General features: G+C 45.0%; 1 protein-coding gene across 1 annotated transcript in view; it reads left to right on the forward strand.

The window, feature by feature from the left end:
• Positions 1-228: 228 nt before the first annotated feature.
• Positions 229-18173, forward strand: part of LOC144138569 (multidrug resistance protein mrp-7-like) — a 40931-nt gene continuing 22986 nt past the window's right edge. Inside the window, exons 1-6 of the mRNA XM_077670921.1 lie at positions 229-854; positions 6579-6724; positions 8358-8451; positions 12056-12273; positions 13402-13578; positions 16559-16726. Of these exons, the coding sequence (XP_077527047.1) occupies positions 794-854; positions 6579-6724; positions 8358-8451; positions 12056-12273; positions 13402-13578; positions 16559-16726 (864 nt within the window). The 5' untranslated portion in view covers positions 229-793. The remainder of the gene's footprint in view (positions 855-6578; positions 6725-8357; positions 8452-12055; positions 12274-13401; positions 13579-16558; positions 16727-18173) is intronic.

Consider the following 18173-nt stretch of genomic DNA (forward strand, 5'->3'; position numbering starts at 1 on the left):
TTATCACTACCGCAATTCTGTTTTTTCCACTCGTGAAAATTTTAGGTGCGCTCACCGCGGTGGGGATATTTTTGGGTGTCTACAAAACCACCGTGTTGGAACAGAGGGGAATAGGGAATACATTTCATGCCTCATGTAACGTCGGGACCTCAAGGTGAACGTTTACTCGGGAAGATGTCCGTGGATATTGCAACATTTCCACGTAAAACTTTGAAATGTGATGCCACTTGTTGGAATCACTCGCTAGCCAATATGTATGGCCGCAGTAAGAACGGCGTGCTGCCGTGTGTCGAAAAATCACTTCCCACAACAGCAGCTTAGGCTGCGCGCTGAGCAATGTTGAAGTATGTGGATCAACTAAGAACCAGCTGCAGTAGCAGGTATAAGAAATACAATGCTAGCCGGCAATTTTTAATAACGACCCTGTACTTTACTGTTTGGGTATTGTATAGATAGACAAAAGTAGAAATCGCGTAAGCGTGTACGTTCACAATGCTAATGTCAATTCCAACAACTTGGACCAGTGTAAAGTGACCCGTGGTTTACCAGCGTCCAATCGCTGGGCTATTCTGACAGTCATCTTTTTTTCTCCGAAGATGACCCGCATGAGTGCCAGCGCACTGTCCAAGGCCTCGGCCGGATACCTTGTGTCGGTGGTAGCCGTCGATGTCGAGAAGCTCAACATCGCCGTCGTCCTCTTTGCACGAGACACCTCTGGCATACTCAGCCTTCCTGTGCTTGTGTGGATGCTGATAAGCCGCGCGGGCGTCTTGCCAGTAGTCGGTTGTGTAGCATGGCAGCTATTCTGCTTGGTCTTGTACGTTGTAGCGTCGAAGCTTCAGGCATCACTGTGGGTGAGTCACCACACTATTTTTTCTTTTCTCCGGAGGTTTATTCTTATGTAGTTGATGTCAGCATGTGGTGCTCAGGTGTTAACCCACGGATAAAGTGCATCACGTAATAAACGACCACTATTGCGATGAAGGCAGACTTGGCAGCGTCGTCCGTTGAGATATCGGGTAAAGGAAGGGCGACTGATTTCACAACGTGTGGTCTCTTCTTTGATCCTCTACCACGGATAGGCCTTTCTGCACCGTAGTTTGTCATAACGTTTTATGCGCTATAGTTGCCAACAAAACTCAATAGTATGCCGATATATAGCAGTGAAACAAATGACAAATAATTGTCTGCCTATATGCTCGCTATGCTGAAAATGTCGTCAAGGGATAATATGCCGCCCCGGCCACATAAATGCGTCTCTTTTGTCCACATCCCACCTCTGCACTCTGTTCCCCTACCGTACCGCTGCTCCCAGGATAAAGACGGTGGAGGTTTGCTCAAATCAATTAAATTTCCTTGCGCTCTAATGCTTGCGGGCCCTCTATTGGAACTTTTCGTTATGGCTCGACTTAAAATTGGCCACGAGGCCTAGGCTCGGCTACGAGTTCTTTTTATTATTTGGTGCACAAATAGTTTTCTATGCGTATATTTATTTGCTCTTTCAAACAACAAGCGCACATCTAGTTTCAGATAAAAAAATCTACCCATTACCACCTATGCATTGATGATTTGTCTGATTAATACTTAATGTTAGTATTTGCTCAACAATGTTGACAAGTTTGAACAGTGTTACCAGATTTTGTTGTTTGGACAGGCTTTGCGCATACCAACTTCTCGTTTCAATTTTTTTATCTTTTGGCCGGGTGGGTAAATCAGTTGGCAGACAGACAGAATGAAATACCAAATTTTTGCATTTAGCTAGACCAAGAAGGACTAGCGTTTTTGAAACTCGAGGAGTATGTTTTGATATTCTGCATGCCCTTCAGCAGCGCTTGGAGACGTTTAGTGCTAACTCTCATAGAGCTGTACAACCCACAATGTGACGGCTTGCTTCGTTACAGCGTGCCTCCCCTCAGCCGTTTGAAAAATCTACCGGACGGCTTCTAGAATGCTTGAAAGTGAAACCGCTCCGTGCGCTCCTAGGGGTACTGAAAAATACGTTATTCCTGGTGCCATTAGATAGTGTACATGTCACTTTGCAACTATACACAGTATGCGATAATTCCTTCGCGCACGCCTGCAATGATTAAGAGGTATATTGGAACTCCGCTGGCTGCCCCCTTCAAAGCTGAGCTACGTGTATTTCATCCCCTGTATTTTGTCCCGTGCTTTCCCCACCAAGTTTTGATAATGCAACCATGACGTTTGTCTTTGAATCATTGCAATAGAATTTCTTGGTATCAGGAACAAACTGAACAGCCTCCTTCTGAGCTAAAGTTCTTAATTTTAGAGCACGTTATAATTGCCTGCCTCTACTACAGTTACATTTTTTTCGGGGCTATTTTGCGGTTTTAAAAGATCGGTCGTATGCGTTAGGCAATATATCCCGTCAATCCCACAACAATCACCCCTTAGCTCGCCCACAAAACGCCGTCGATGGTTACGAAACCGACAGCCCTGCGCACTGCTTTGGAGCACATTTTAAGTGCAGCCATCAAGGCATGGGGCATCTTCGCCAACCCTCGTGTAGTTCTTGAGCAGCCGGCGATACTTTCGCATTATCAGCCACCTTCTTAAGAGAAAGATGGTTAAAACACGACGCTCTCTTTAATGCAGCCTGAGTCAAAATCAATGCCCAAAATTCAGACTGCTTCGTCCGTGTCGCAATGATGCAATCGGAGAGGCGCTGGCTTTAGAACGCAGTTGACCCAGGTGTGACTCTGACCACGGGAGGCTTTTTTTTACGTGCTTGACGTGCGGTTGTGGAAGCCCATTGCCATCATGTGCCCTCCCGTTTTGTAGAGGTAGCTTTCCTGCAGTTAGCTTGTGCATGCGGTCGTCATCAGTGAGGCAACGAAAGCTTCGCTTTAAAAACAGTGACTTGCATACGTCGGTAACAAATACCCATCATGCTGTCCTCTGGCATTCAGTGGCATCACTAGTAACGGTGAATCTGCCCAAGCTTTCCTTTCGTCCATGACTCCTCAAAAGCCGAACTTCATTTTACAAGGTGAGGCGGTGCGATCTTGGTCCTTTGGTCCCAATAGCTCCAAGCGTTTCCTCTGGACGTACCCCGCCTTCGTGCTGCTGCACGCCATCAACACGACTGCGCCTTCCGGATACTAACCTGCCCCTGTAAGCATGATAAAGCATTCCTGTACCACACCGGACTTAGCATGGCCTACACAAAGAATTCTAAAGCAAGGTTTTCTATGACTCTATAACGGCGTCCTGAGCAACGCAAAACGCACTAAAGGAAAGCCGACTTTACACAAGCGCCCCAACAGCAAAACGTTGGGCGTAGTCGGAATGAAACCTAGGTCGATCGAGAGATGAAGGCCATGTCCATCCTATTGTGCCATTCCACTAGCGTCAACGCAGAGAGCAATTTTAAACAATCTCTGTCGCGTCATGATGGCAGAACATATAATTGTCTAGCACAGCGATCACAAGGCGATACTGTGCAAGCGTTAAGTTGTCGTAGGGAGTGTGAACGTGTAAATGGCGAAATTACCGATCCAATAAAGGCAATGTCTTCAATATGTGCCTTCATTACACAGGAAGTCAGTAGTGCCCTCAGCAATGGCGATACTACATTCGTTCTTGCTTTGACGTTGACACTTCACCATTTAATTATAGCACACAAAAACGCTTCGCGTTTCAACTATTGTCGTCAGTAGACGGAGGGGTGGTCAATGCTTTTCTTAGCTCCGGATGACTTCCTACGCCTTACCAAATTGGTGCAGTTCGTGAGGACGCCATTCGTACTTTCTGCGTGTGGCTTTGTTACGAATTCAAATAAAACACCGCGAATTGTGGTTCGCCTGCCCCTGCCCGCTCGTTTGCCTTCACACAGGCTTTTTTCGTAAAATAGCTCCAGGAAAGGCATGTTTCGCGCCAAGGGCGCTGCTAACATTTGTTCTATACGCTGGACTCGACGCTGCACTTTGTATACTTGGTAACGAGATTGTTTGACTTTAATGTGTGTCCAAACTTTGGATAATTGTGTGGTTATATATTTGTGGTGCGTTAACTAATATATCTTGCACCGCCATCTGTTCCTATGAGTCGGTGGATAGTCTAGCTGACCCCACGGGTCCATTAAGTTGTTATTTAGCTTCTTGTCTCTCTGATCCTTATACAGAGTAGTTTTTTAAGCAAGGAGCAAGATCTCTCGCGACAGGGGCCTTTCGTCAATTTATTATCATAAATGTTTATTCATTGCATAGTCACAGGAAGAATTCTTGTTTTCTTTATTATGGTGTAATCTACAGAGAACCGTCAACCGCTACCGTGATGAGCGCTTGCGAAAGATGGCGGACATCTTGTCGTGTGTTCGACTCGTGAAATTCTATGCATGGGAAGAAGCTGTGGCGATGACCGTGAAGGAACAGCGCAAGAAAGAGGCTTTATACATATTTCTCAATAACATGCTTGACGGCTTCGTCGACTCGCTGCAGAACTCCTCCAGTTCAATGGTAAGCATACGATGACTTGCAATTAGGCAATAATAACCTGGGTTCACTACGTTTAAAATGTCTCGGCTCATCCCGTGCGTAGAGGAAAACGCAACTACACCTAACCATCTTCCACCTTAACAAGTAGAAAAATGAGCAGCCGACATGCAAACGCGGCTACCTGTTTACCTGAAGATTGATATGCGAGTAGGCACCCGTCCTACCTGCGTATGGCTACGACTAACCGTTCACGTGGAAGCGATCAGTAAATCCTTCAAAGTAGGTTGTGCACATGAGCGAAGGAAATCGAGTGTGAGGGTCCCAAAGCCACAAAGAACAACAGACCGTGGAGTGCCTCGCGGCAAAACGCGCCAGGGCCACTTCTCTGTGACTTTCTTGACGAGCCACAGGGAGAGAGAACACTCTCGCAGCGAATCGTACGTCGCTAGGAGAGCGACGACACGAGCAGCCATTATAATGGTACCGTCGCTGCCGCGTTGGCGACATGGCGGAGAGAGAACGAAAGCAGGCCCGTGCCGCCTGACGTAACCGTCACCGTACTGGATCAAAATAATTTTCATTGCCATTCCGTCAGCGTAGATGGAAAACTTTGGAAACCAGATGTCAACCAGAAAAACCAGATGGAAAGTGTCATTAGTGAGGCAACCTTCTTTCGAGGCGATGTTAGGTGCGGCGGCGTTGCAGAGGAGGTGAATTGCCCATTTTGAAACTATTGATAGTGCACTTCGAGTTCAGGAATAATAAACGACAGTTCCAGAGAAATCGCATTGCAGCTTCTGTGATGGTCTGCCATTTTAACACGAAAGTGTTTTATTCCCGGATACACGAACACTTCGCTGATGTCATATACGTCACTGAAGTGACGCCTGTACAACGAAGCAAGCGGCCTGCAAACGGTGCTCCCCTGTACACAGGGTATTCTTGCGGCGAAGCAACCCTTGGAACCAAAAAGTACGTTACACTTAGCGCTGTTTGTTCTCGGGTTTTATGTTTTAACACAAACGTGTGTTATGCCCGGATACCCCAAGATTTCACTGACGTCATATTCGTCACGGAAATGACGCGAGTGCACCTTTTCCGAAGCGACCCGCCAGCAAGACGTCGCTCACCAAGCACACCCACCAGACTGTTGCGGACCCGCAAATAATGCTCTGCTGCAGATCTCCCTGCACATTTCACTTTCGTGTTTTACTGATTCCTATGAAAGAGGAACCAATCACAGTTTTTTAAGGATCACGGTTACACTTCTGGTGGCTACGGAGACCTAATACCAAAATATAGACGTTTTAAATGTCGAACATGTACAATTGCTTCGGACTAATTATGCTTTAAATTGCTTCGGAATAAACCCACAGTGAAGACGAACATACAATGTGGCGTGGCTAACTTCATCCATAAAACGAAACAAATTGGCTGTGGCGAATCTTCTCGCGTTGTAATAAATGTTGAAAGTCGTCAGGCACCCCTGCCACGTAGCTGCCTATCATCTTGCTTCATTCCCCTCCCCCCCTCTCCGTGGTTTTCTCCCTCATCCCATGATAAATGCAATAGAGGTTTGGTTATTTCCGTTTTGCGCGTTCCACTGCTCGCGCGCCACCTGTTGGGACCCTTGTTGCGCTTACGGTGGCGCCCGTCTTGACTTCGGACGTGAGCCTGTATTGCATTTATTTTTCAACAATTGTTTTAAAGGCAACGTTCATTTCTAATAAAGAATGATCGTAGTATCAGTTATGAAATTATATATTGTTAAAGTATACCTAAGGCTTTCTTTTTGCTGAACAATAAACATTAGTTTGAAGTCTGCTAAGAGATTTTTCAGTGTGGAAGCGTTTTGTCTATATATACTTCAAGTTCAATAGTTGTTTTTTTTTGCTGGGCGGCTGAATTGGGGGACTGACCGATAGCAACAACGTTTTGCGTTTAGGTAGCCCAGAGAAACCATGGTCTCTACAACTGCAGAGCCAATGAGACAGGATGAAGAGGAGACACGATTACCCCCGTCTCCTCTTGGTCCTGTCTTCTTGGCACTCTAGTTGGTCGCGACAGAATAATGAACCAGTTGGATCACCAGTGTCTATGTGTAACCTTATTTGTTTGCAGATGACGATCATACTTTCGGCACGCTTGTTGCTGTGAATGATTCAGCATACTTCACCCCGGCACACTCATTTTCTTCTCTCTACATGCTGTCAATCGTGGAAGCCATGCTTATTAATATGGCGACTAATCTACGCTACAGGAGCATGGTGAGTAACGCAGCCTAGTGGCATTCGGTCGGAAAAACTCAAAATTAAGGTAAATTCGAAATTCAAATTTACGAATAATTGTTATAACTTGTCCACAAGTGAACACTGGGTTTCTACTGGGGAAGTAATCTGGATGACTTGCTGTACTAGAATAGCGGGAATCTCTTAAATGTAGGCATTTGCATATGCAAAGGGCCTCAAGCAACACTCCTCTATGCTATTACGGCTTGGACATAAACTAACAAATAACAAATAAACTAACAAAAGCTCACTAGGGCATAGGCAGCCGCTTACAATAAAGATCGCCGTTGTAAATTAACGGTCCTGCGAGAGCTACCTACTCATATTCTCATAGAATCTCTTAAGCATGAAATGGAATAGAACAGAATTACATAAAAGCTCGATGAAACATGTAACGCATTCCCACCTTCTCACGGGATCCCGAAGACCCCTGTGCAGCAGGTGTGGATACGGCCTATCTGTGATCCACGTGCTACTTCAATGCAAGGCACTCACTTCGCCGAACTCTACAGACAACACATCCCACCAGACCCAGAATTTTTCCTGTCTGGCAATCCCCTGGGTCCCGTGAACCGTATTTTTAACTATTTACAGAAGGGAAATTTTTAGACCTAATTTCATACCACGCATTATCCCTACTTGGCCTTCTACACCAGCCATCCTCATTGTCTTTGACCCATTTTAATTCTATTCTTGATCACGGATTTTAGTGCTCAAGTCTTCATCTCTCGTATATTATCATTGTTTTGGGGCTCTTTGGCCCAGTTGGCCTTGCCCCATAAAAATTCAAACACCATTATCATTAATGGAACATAGCCACGCATTTAAAATCATATTGTTAGCAAAATATCGGCAGGGTACGCTCCTCTGTGGAGCCTAACAATAGATTTTAGGGGCGAAGCACCTTAAGGCCGAGGCTTGTCCATACGGCGTCCGGCATCCGTGCTCACGGCACAGCACCGTGTAAATCGAAACATCTGTGAACAAGAGGTTCACAAAAGGTTAACAAGAACAAAAAAATGGTTCACAAAAGGTTAGAGAGAGAGAGGGAGAGAGAGGGACGCACACCGCCGTATAAATCAAAAGATCTCTGAACAAACGGTTCAGAAAAGGTTAAGAATGACAAAATAAAAGGTTCACAAAAGGTTAGAGACAGAGAGAAAGAGAGAGAGAGAGAGAGAGAGATAGAGATAGAGAGAGAGAGAGAGAGAAAGAGAGAGAGAGAGAGAGAGAGAGAGAGAGAGAGAGAGAGAGAGAGAGAGAGAGAGAGAGAGAGAGAGAGAGAGAGAGAGAGAGAGAGAGAGAGAGAGAGAGAGAGAGAGAGAGAGAGAGAGAGAGAGCTCCTGGAGAGCCGTGCTGCGCAGGCGCGAGGAGCATTGAATTGGATTGGAATGGATTGATTTTAATTTGGATTTGGATTGGATTGGATTGGTATAAATTGAATTGTATTGGATTGGATTGGATTGGAAACAGTTTTAGCAGCAGTAAGAACTTTCACGGGTTATTTACGGTAAGAACAATCCCCAGTGCTTCGCCCACTCGTCATGATTCACTTCATGGAGATGCGTGAATTTTTTTTGTATTAACAAATGGCCGATTTTATTACCTTTAGGCATGGCAGGGATTGAAGAGGCTGGCAAAAGCTCTAACGACTGAAGAAAGAAAAACCCAAGTGAGTGCTACAGGCGACACGAAATACAACGCAGGTTAGTATCTTACACTACTTCAAAGTGGAAAAACGTTTCGCGTGATTTATTTGAGCAAACAACTCGATCGCCTCTGGGCTGTTGCTCAAACATGACCCATACAAAAAATGTTTTCCCTGGTCCATTTTATCACGAAATCGGAATTATCTAACTTATCTGAAAATTTGGCGAGGCGGGCGAAAGATGATGCAGGAAATGTTGGACAGGTGGCATAAAAAGGCGGCCCCCTCAAAAACAAAGGCCTTGTGAAATAATGTTCTTAATAATGCTAGAACTAGTAGACAGCTTTAGTAATTAGAGTTAGGCAGTGGGACTGAATACAAAAAAATCGCCGGTGTATTTGCACGCTTCACTGCAAATCTTGTTGAAAGACTTTCATCATCTGACGCTACTGCCGAGTAACCCATTTTTCGCTCTGCGCTACCAGCACTGACGCTCTCTCTCTCCCCGTGTAATTCATATCGTGAAGTATTGAAGGCAGCTTCCTCAAATGTATTTTAATTTTCCCGCGTTCGCATTGCAAGAACGTCTTCTGGTAGATCGTAGTTACTTTTCTTTATATTTTGTTTCTTGTCTTGCCTGGAACAGCACGTGCGGGATTTATGTTCTTTTTGAGCTTGTTTCAGCCCGCATGTGCCTTTCTGCGCAATTTTTACGCGGGCTTTTTTGTCTTCCGCGGTCAATTTTTTTCACTTACTATCCCTAAACCAAACTAACCAAGAAGTCTAGATAGAAGAACGTGCGGGCTCCCCGTTAAGTAGATGTATTTTGCTATAAATGTACCAGGAGCTTTTGGTGCGGTAAATAATGCTGACATGTAGGACCAGTGCCAGCAGTTGAGGAGTTTCTAATGGTAATGGTTACATAAAACTTTTGTTCAAGTATTTTTTTACCATTAGGCGGAAGGCAGACACGAGGGCAGGTAGACACAGAAACCTAAATTTTCGTATTTGAGTAGCCCAAGAACGGCTCAAATCCAAGGTCATTGACAATCGAATTAGGAGCCTCTGGAATGTGAGGCGAGCGCGCATACCCAACATTATCAGGCTGGACGAAAAACGTGCACTAAGGGTAAGCATGCATGGTGAATTCTTTGTGGCCTTCGTTTAAGAACTGCTGTTAGGCACACGTATTAAGGCCTATTAAATAGTTTATGCATGGTAATTACACAAGCAGTCATTAGGTGCGTAACAAAAGACAATCTGGCTAAATGTCCTGCTTGGTTCGCGATGACAACGGTAATATGTGACGAGTTAGCAATGAACAGAAAACAGACTACGAGGGACGACAGAAAGGAGGAGATAATAATAATACAACGACATGTTCGGCTATCGGACACTATTGCTTTGCAATCGCAACTTTGAAAAGGAGCTTTCGTAACTTCGTAATAATTTTCGTTGCTAAGTTACCAACGCTGGTTGCAAATTTTCAGGTATAGAGCATGTAACTGACGTTCGAAGCATTGTTTTATGCATAGGTCCTCGTAAAACGGCATGCCAAAGCTAGTTCTGCAGTTCTTGGGATCAGGGCCGCTATTGTAACAGAGCAGCTGCTCTATGGCTGACCCGGACGACAGCGTCTGCTGGTATGGTGTCACTTTCTCTCTGGAGCAGGTTTCTCCGCCTGAAAAAAAGTGGTTCCCGTATTACAAAAAAATCGTCCAATCCACGCTGTGAAGGTGATTGGAAAGCAAAGCATTAAACGACACCCACAACAATTGCCCATGCGACGCCACTTGAATTCACACACGTTGCTCTACAAAGATTTAAACCAGAGATTCTGCCAGCCGTTACCTCGAATTCGTGGGGGGGCGTCCCGAACACAGCAGCGTAGGCCAGGGTCGGGCTACAGCGCAGACGCCTCCGCTGTAGCCCGGCCATGCGTCAGCAGAAAGAAAACAGAGAGGAGCATCTTTCGAAGGCTGAGACAGCGGAACCTAGCCATCCGTATGTGCTGCCTTGGTGCTACACCACCATGCGACACAAGCGAAGACACGGAAACAATTCGGAGTGTGAGCTTAGAGATTCCCATTTATGCCGATCAAAACTGGTTAGTTTAGTAAGTTTGAGAATTGCGAGAAAACGGAGGGAACTGTTATAATCGCTATCTATCAGAACCAATTGCTCCTTTCACCTTTGGTAATACCTCTTAAAACAGAACCGAATTGGTATTTACCAATTAAAGAAACGGAGTCCCATTCGCGACAAGCAGTGCGCCAAAGGAAGCGTTTCTCTAGCGGCCAGATGTCTGTATGGGGTCTCTACATTTTGTTTTTCAGCCCTGCAAAACAATCGTTAACGTATCTCTTCCGTACGACCACTTAATTCCTCCGGGTCCGGTTCACCCAGGATGTGCTGTCGAACAAGTTGATCAAACTGTGCGAAGCAAGCACGCAATGGACTTGAAGCTGAGCCAAAACAGGCCCAAAACAACCATCGCTAAAGCAGATGACAAAGCCTGACAGCTGACGCGCCCGCCGGCAAGCCCGCACCTCCGCGCGGGGAAGGCTCGGTAAAGTCGCGGCGCCATATACAGAGTGCCCATGAGTGAAACCCTCCTCCACTCGTCACCGCTTTCGCCGCGTTGAGTGCTTATTGTCCCGCATGCCACGAGAGAACCGTTGGCTGCTAGAGGTAGAAAGCTTTGCGTCAAAAAGCATAAAGCAAGATAGTTTCTAAGGTCTTCCTATTTTGACGTAAGACGAAGACGGCTTATGTCGCCCTGCAAGCAACGCCTCCCGAGCAAAGCATTGGTTAGTAGAGGTGAAGCTATCTTTGGGAAGATCGGTGTAAGCTTCGTTTTTGTAAGCCGGCTTTTACGAATTGTATGTTTCGAAGCGGAATATGACCTTCTAAGTAGGAAGTATTATTAAAGAAAGGCTCTAACAATTGTTTTCAAAACAATCCTGGACAAATTACATGCCGATTACCCGCTAGGATGACTATACTATTACGCCTAGTTCCATCTGCTTGTCATAATTAGGCCACAGTGAACTTGTAAACGATGCAGAATTCGTGTTTTCTCTCAATGCCTGACCATCTACAGGGTGAGTAGGGTTACGAAAACTGGCTGCAACTGTTTTTTATCAGAACAATATAAAAAAAATATATGTGACTCTACCATATGTGACTCTAAAGGACTCTACCATTGCGCCGAAACTAATTTATTATTTAAAATTAGATCCCCGTGAAGTTGTAATCGTTGCAGGGTCCCCGTTAGATGTCAATATATGACCACCTGTGCAGTGGGTATCGTTATATAAATGTCTGTGACTATTGTTTTATCAAAACTGTCCAAAAAAATTGTAAGGCAATTAGCACGCTACGGCTATCCTAGCACAACGCACCTTAGTTTATCCGGTAGTCCTTCAACACAAAGTGGATGGGCACTTTATTTTTCTGTTGTCGGTTTTGGGAACCTAGTGGAGGATTTAGTCGCCTTTCTTCTCGGTAGATAATACCGTATGAATAGTTAGCGTGTTCGTATTCGGCATTTTTGATTTGTGCTTCTTGCGACATTGCATGTGCAGCCGGAGCCACGTTATTAATTTTTTTGCGCGATACAACGCAAAAAAAAAAAAACTAAAATCTATATAACCCCACAGGTGCTGTAGTACTGGAAAAATGTAAATTTTCGTGGAACGGACCACAGGAGACCGATGAAAAGGCTACGGACGGAGAGATCGCACTTTCAGGTGTCAACCTCGACATCCCATCGGGCGCATTGGTCGGCGTTGTCGGAGTAGTTGGAAGTGGAAAGTCTGCTTTACTTGAGGCCATGCTCGGTGAACTGCGATGCATCGAAGGAACTCTGCAGGTTTTTGTAAGCACAATGAAATGTCAATACCATTCGGAAGTTCGCACTGTTGTGCTGTGGGGCCGCCTTCCTCGAGAAGGCGTGGATAGGTATAGCGTTGCAAAACTCAGCTGTAGATGACTTAGCCCCGTAAAAGAATATCACAAAAAAGGTTGATTGGGTTTTTTGTTATGCGTGCTGTGCGGGGTTTCGGCAATTCCAAGAGTCACTTGTATTGAAGTTTAGGATCTTTGGAGTGCGGATTAAAAAACACTGTTAGTGGTGCCTATATATTTACAAATAACCTTATCGTGTATCTCAAACAACATTGACTTCGAGTCAGCGCTTCCTCGTAGCTGTACTCAGTCGAAAACCTGCACTGTATACCAATAAGAAAGCGCACCGATTAGCCAAGCTTTCAAATCAGCAAAGGGCGGAGCACCAAGGGCTTCCATGTTTCCCAATTCTAATCAACCAAAAATGTTATTGGTATAAACTAATTATTTTTCTTGCAGGTTTACGACAATCTCAAACGATCCCTTTCAGGTTGACGAATAGCCCGAAAGTTAGAAATATTTCGTTAATATTAAAGACCTAGCCGGAAATAGCCCAGTTTTACGGCAGTTCCCGCGCAGGAAGCCCAAAATGAAACTTCGCTCAGTTCTCAGTCATTTACGGTTTTTTGTGGGCAACAATTAATTCTCCCGATGCCAACAAGTGATAGGAACAGGCGAAAGAAATGACACTGTTAAAAACTAATGAATTCACCACTACGAAATATTTGCGCACCACTAAGTGGGTTTTAACAGCAAGCATTGTAGCCCATTTTGGAAGCATGGTCACTAATTCGCGTGTACAAAACTAAAACTATAAAACAACGTGCGTACATTTGCAACCCTTGACATTTTTTTTTTCAGATTGTGTTAGAGCGCTTTTCTGGGCAATGTGAAGAACGTGTGGGAAGCCGTATTCGAATAATGCAATGGGAAGGCAGAATATGTTAGCGCAAATAACGGAAAAATGTTATTTTTTTCCAAGTGCCTGTTTTGTGACCCTTTGGGCAATTTGCGGTGACACTGTGTCTGCATAGTCAAAATTTTAGTGGTAAATTCTAGGGCCATCTAAAATTTTCAAATTGTGCCATATATGTCCCAGGGACGAGTGGCGTACGTTCCTCAGGCTGCCTGCATTTTCAATATGTCCATACGAGACAACGTGCTCTTCGGAAGAGAAATGGAAGCTTCCCGCTACACCCAAGTTTTAGAGGCCTGCGAGCTGATCAGCGACCTTTCCATGCTGCCGGCAGGTGACCTCACAGAAGTCGGAGAAAAGGTGACAACACTCCACCGAATATCTAGACAAATCCTGAATTATTTACGCGCTGCCCACTGAAAGAGCTTCTTTTTAGAAAGACTTCCTTTGTAGTAACCCATTGAGAAAATGTTGCCATAAATTCTGGGAGTTTCGCCTGCTACTTAGAGTAATGAGTATAATTTGAAAGAAAAATACTGCCAAATGCACTGCAGCACTTTCATTGACCCAGCCATGAATGAAGGGAGAAAGCGCTAGAGCGAGTTCGCAACTTTCGTTGCGTAGTCCGCGGTCGAGTTGATAAGCAACGATTATGCGTGATTTTTCACCGCGCGTAGCTTCGGGGAGAGTACACGGATTTTTATAATACTTGCGGGAGGAAATTGCGGGGACAATATACTTTAATCCACAATACATTACGAGTAGTCGCTGGTAAGTGCTGAAGGGTCCCTTTAAGGCAACAGGTGACGCTATAAATAAAGTTATGGAGATACCGTCCAATGTCGCTTTCGCTGCAACACACAAACGCTTTGCACGAAGACTTGTCTAGGGGCAATTAAAGCCATTTCATAAGAATACCTGACTGCGCAAGGGTCCGTTATTAAATACCTCCGTAAGAGCCCATGTATCTCTACAAAGCGCTGTACACTGGGCCTTTGTTTTAAAATCCAGCTTCACTAATATGCACAAACGCAGTGCTTGAAAGACATTTCTGAGGTGAAAGACAGTCTTCGGTTAAAAATATAGAGGCTCTAGGGCCTATTATTACACCCAAACAAAACCTTAAGGCCCTTGTAGGCCTTTGTAGCCCTCTGCTACATAAGGCCTTTGTAGCAGCTTCATTACTGTATGAAAATGCTTTGCTCAGGAGACGCTTCTTTAGGGGCCACACCGGGAGGCTTGCATAAAGAAATAAAGGCGCTATAAAGCTTTATTATTACAGATGCAGATTTCCGCATCATCGCCGCTCTTGCAGGAGTGATTACTTCGTAGCTACTCAGCGCAATACAAAATCATTTGCACATCTAGTATTCGGGAGCGGGGGGAAGGGGGGCGTTTTAGCAGGTTGCGCAGCCAAACTCCTCAGCCATTGCAACTTTTTCATATAAATGCACGGGTAGTAAACGTTGGCAGCGAATTTCACAAGATGTATTCATAATACTGAAAGTAGCTTCAGAGTTTTCATGTCCAACTCGCCTAGCTATGTGCGATATATCCCTTTCCTCGAATGGCTGTACTCTATCAAAGCAGTAATTCTCTGTCACTCTCTCTGACTTCCTGGGACATCGGAATTTGGAGCGAGGAACCAGGGCATTAGCATTTTCACATCGCGTGAAACAGTTAAACATAAAGCGTTTATGACTGTCAGGCTGGTTTCGCCGTTGAGTTTATACAAACCTTCTACTTTTGCTAGCACATTACTACAGCCGATGTGATTACGTAATTGTGACAAGAAGTTCGCAGTTCATCGGTGCAAACTTCAGGGCTCCCGGTCATGCATACACATGACCGCATACATAATAGCGATGTTTACCGTGAGGAGAAACGAAATTTTGCGCAACGGAAACAGTTTCACACTGCTTCATAGTCTGGTCTGACATCACTCGGTGGTTGCTACGGTAGCCGCTGAAAGCTGAACCTTACGTGTAAGCCATCACTACAGCACGCTGCGTGGCACAATGATTAGATGTATGGTGTTGCCAATCTCGCCAGAGGCGTATAAATAAAAATGTATTGAACCCTAGCATCTGAGTTGCGATTGAAAGCGTTTAGGTAGTTTTTAGCTCCTTACAACCGCTGCCGCTAACCAGAAACCAAAAGCCATAAAAACAATAACAAATAAGTCCTCCTTTATTTCTTCCCAATTTCACACTCGCCTTACTGAATCAATTTCATACTTAGCACGTGTTAAATTCTACCAAACAAAGAAACGATGAACGCCCATGTTTTAGGAGGATAGGCTTTTTCAAGAGGCAAAATACGAAATTTTGGTATGCCAGCCTACCTGTCTGTCGCTCAATTCAACCGCCAAGCCAAGAAACGGGTGAGATAATACTTGAGCACGAAGAATATATGAGCAAGACGGTTCCAAACTGCTGAATTTGCTGCTTTTGCTCTTACGTATTAAAATTAATAAGGCTGAAAGGAAACCGCGGGCATATATTGTTACAGTCTGTTAGCAGCCGAAGGATGGGAAATTCGTACATAGCCCCAAGCATTGCGGGTATGGGCTGGGTCTCAGCAGAAAAGACGCTAGGCATGCTCGAGCTTCGAGGGGACGTAGAAGGGAGAAGAAAAGGTTCGGGCTAGGGCCAACACGGTGCTCGATTCCCTGTAAATACGTGTGTAAAATACACCTTAATTTTCCCGTATTCCCATCAGTAACAATAAGAGGCAGAGTGCAAGTACGTAACTGAGGCTACCATCGTTCTCTCATTTAGAATACACGTCATGTCGTTCCTCCGATAGCACCTAGAAAACTGGTTTTATATTGCAGGAGTGAAGCGGGATAAAATATACCACTAAAACAAACAAACAAAATTCTTGGATTTAGCTGTAAGAAGCATTCTGTCGTCCTCATCTTTAGCCTAACTGCCCCACACCAGTTTGGTATTTATAAGATCAGGCAAGCAAAGCACATTAGAAGGGATGTAGAAAAGATGCGACGTAAAACCGAAGGCTAAAACCAAAACCTGCACATATTAAGAGAGGTGTCTAACAATACGCAGCATTCTCACGCCGCTTGTCCAGAGTGTGTGTTTGTTACAGCCAAACACTGCAAGGAGTAGCGAAAGTAGATGGAATATATCATTCTTTTTAGGTTACATTTTGTGAGCTGCAACAATAGTGGTTCAAGCTGCACCATTTTTTTTAACTTTCAAAGGTTATAACCCTCAAAATCTTGGACGGCTAGCCTAACGACGTTTCACAATAAGCATGTGTTTCTCCGGTGTACATGTTGAAGGAGCGGAATATCTATGGCTTTTCAACGTGGTTGCAGGGGGAGACACTGAGCGGAGGCCAGAAGCAGAGGTTGGCACTGGCCCGGGCCGCTTATAGCGACAGTGATGTCTATCTCATGGATGATACGCTCAGTGCTCTGGATGTGCACGTGTCCGCAAGGGTTTTCGCACAGGTCATCGGACCAAAAGGGTTGCTCAGGGACAAGGTAAGAAGAGCTTCAACCTTGCGGAAAATATACTTCACGGCTCAACATTAGGCTAATTAGTACATGAGCCCCTGCAAACTATTCAAAGATTGTAATTCCCAGAACAACGTAACAAAAATAAGGACAAAAGAGGACACCACGACGGCGCAGAGCTGCAATGGCAATTGAATTTCTTATTTGAGCTAAAACGTGTACCTACACATAAAGGAGTGCGCTCCAGTGAAGGCAGATCACAGCAAAGTATGCAATCAACTGCAAGTTGTCATCCGCAAATGATTGCAGATGTGCTGCTCTATACTGAACAAGATTAAATTTTTCTTGGAGACAAGACAAAATGTCTTGTCTAGTAATGATACAGACAAATCCCTCGCACACTTCCCTCGTTTCTTCTGATGCAGAAATCAAATCCCTTGTTCTTTTGTTGTGGGACACTGTGTATCCTAATCTATTGTCTATATTTTTATTCCGACCACCTAGACCGAGTTGCCATTCTTCTTCACTTTAAAGCCTTGATATATTTATGATTTGTTCCCTACTGCGTCCAGGAAGAGCAGCTACATTGGTCTGTCGTTTGAACGTACCCATTAGACCGCGCATAGCATTCTTTGGAGCCTAAATCCCTCCTGCGATTGTGATTAAACACCAAGCACTATAAAGTGTACTTCGCTGGAACTCAACGACATTGATTAGAGGTTAGTGTCACATCTCGTTTTAAAGTCGCTTTCCGGCAAGCATCCGTGCTGTAGAAAGGTAAGCAGCAGCCCAAGTGCTATTGATCGGTTGGGCTGCTGCCTGGTACAATGACGGGGGACGCACAAAACCTCCTAAAAATGTAAAAAAAAGGCTTCTTGAACCTTACGTTGATCTGCTGCTGAGTGTTCTTGTTGCGGTCGTCGGGGGCCTGCCGCAGCTTTCTCTGTAGCCGCATCCTCTCGACGGTGGCTGCTACGAGCGGCATTTTGACTTCGGGCTGCTCTAGCCTCTTCCGCCGTGGCGTACTTTCTCAGACTTCCCCATTACGATCTAATGCCTGCTACGTCGGCACCCATTGAGATACGTTCATTTATTGCTATATCTTCATAAAAACGCCCGGGCTCAAACTCTAGGACAGAAGTTTTACTTACTCCATACATAAGCCCAACTGGCCACTTGTTCCTGGTGCTTGGTAGGTGCCGACAGCAGGTCTTTCCACAGCACTTCCGCTTTTCATATTAGGTTCAGAGTAAGATGGGAAGTTGGGCTAGTTGGTGCAGATTAAGACTCATGGTGAAAAACAGCGCAAGGAACACAGGGACAAAAAGGAAGAGTGGACGTCGTCAGCGCTGTGCGTCGTCCACTCTTCCTTTGTGTCCCTGTGTTCCTTGCGCTGTTTTTCACCATTAATCTTAGGTTCGAGTACCTTAGGACCACAGAATATCCGTCCGCGTTCATGCACAAAACATTTACA

This window comes from Haemaphysalis longicornis, unplaced genomic scaffold (assembly GCF_048455015.1).
Source record: "Haemaphysalis longicornis isolate Haplotype H1 unplaced genomic scaffold, Haemaphysalis longicornis Haplotype H1 scaffold_5, whole genome shotgun sequence".
NCBI classification, from domain to species: Eukaryota; Metazoa; Arthropoda; class Arachnida; order Ixodida; family Ixodidae; genus Haemaphysalis; species Haemaphysalis longicornis.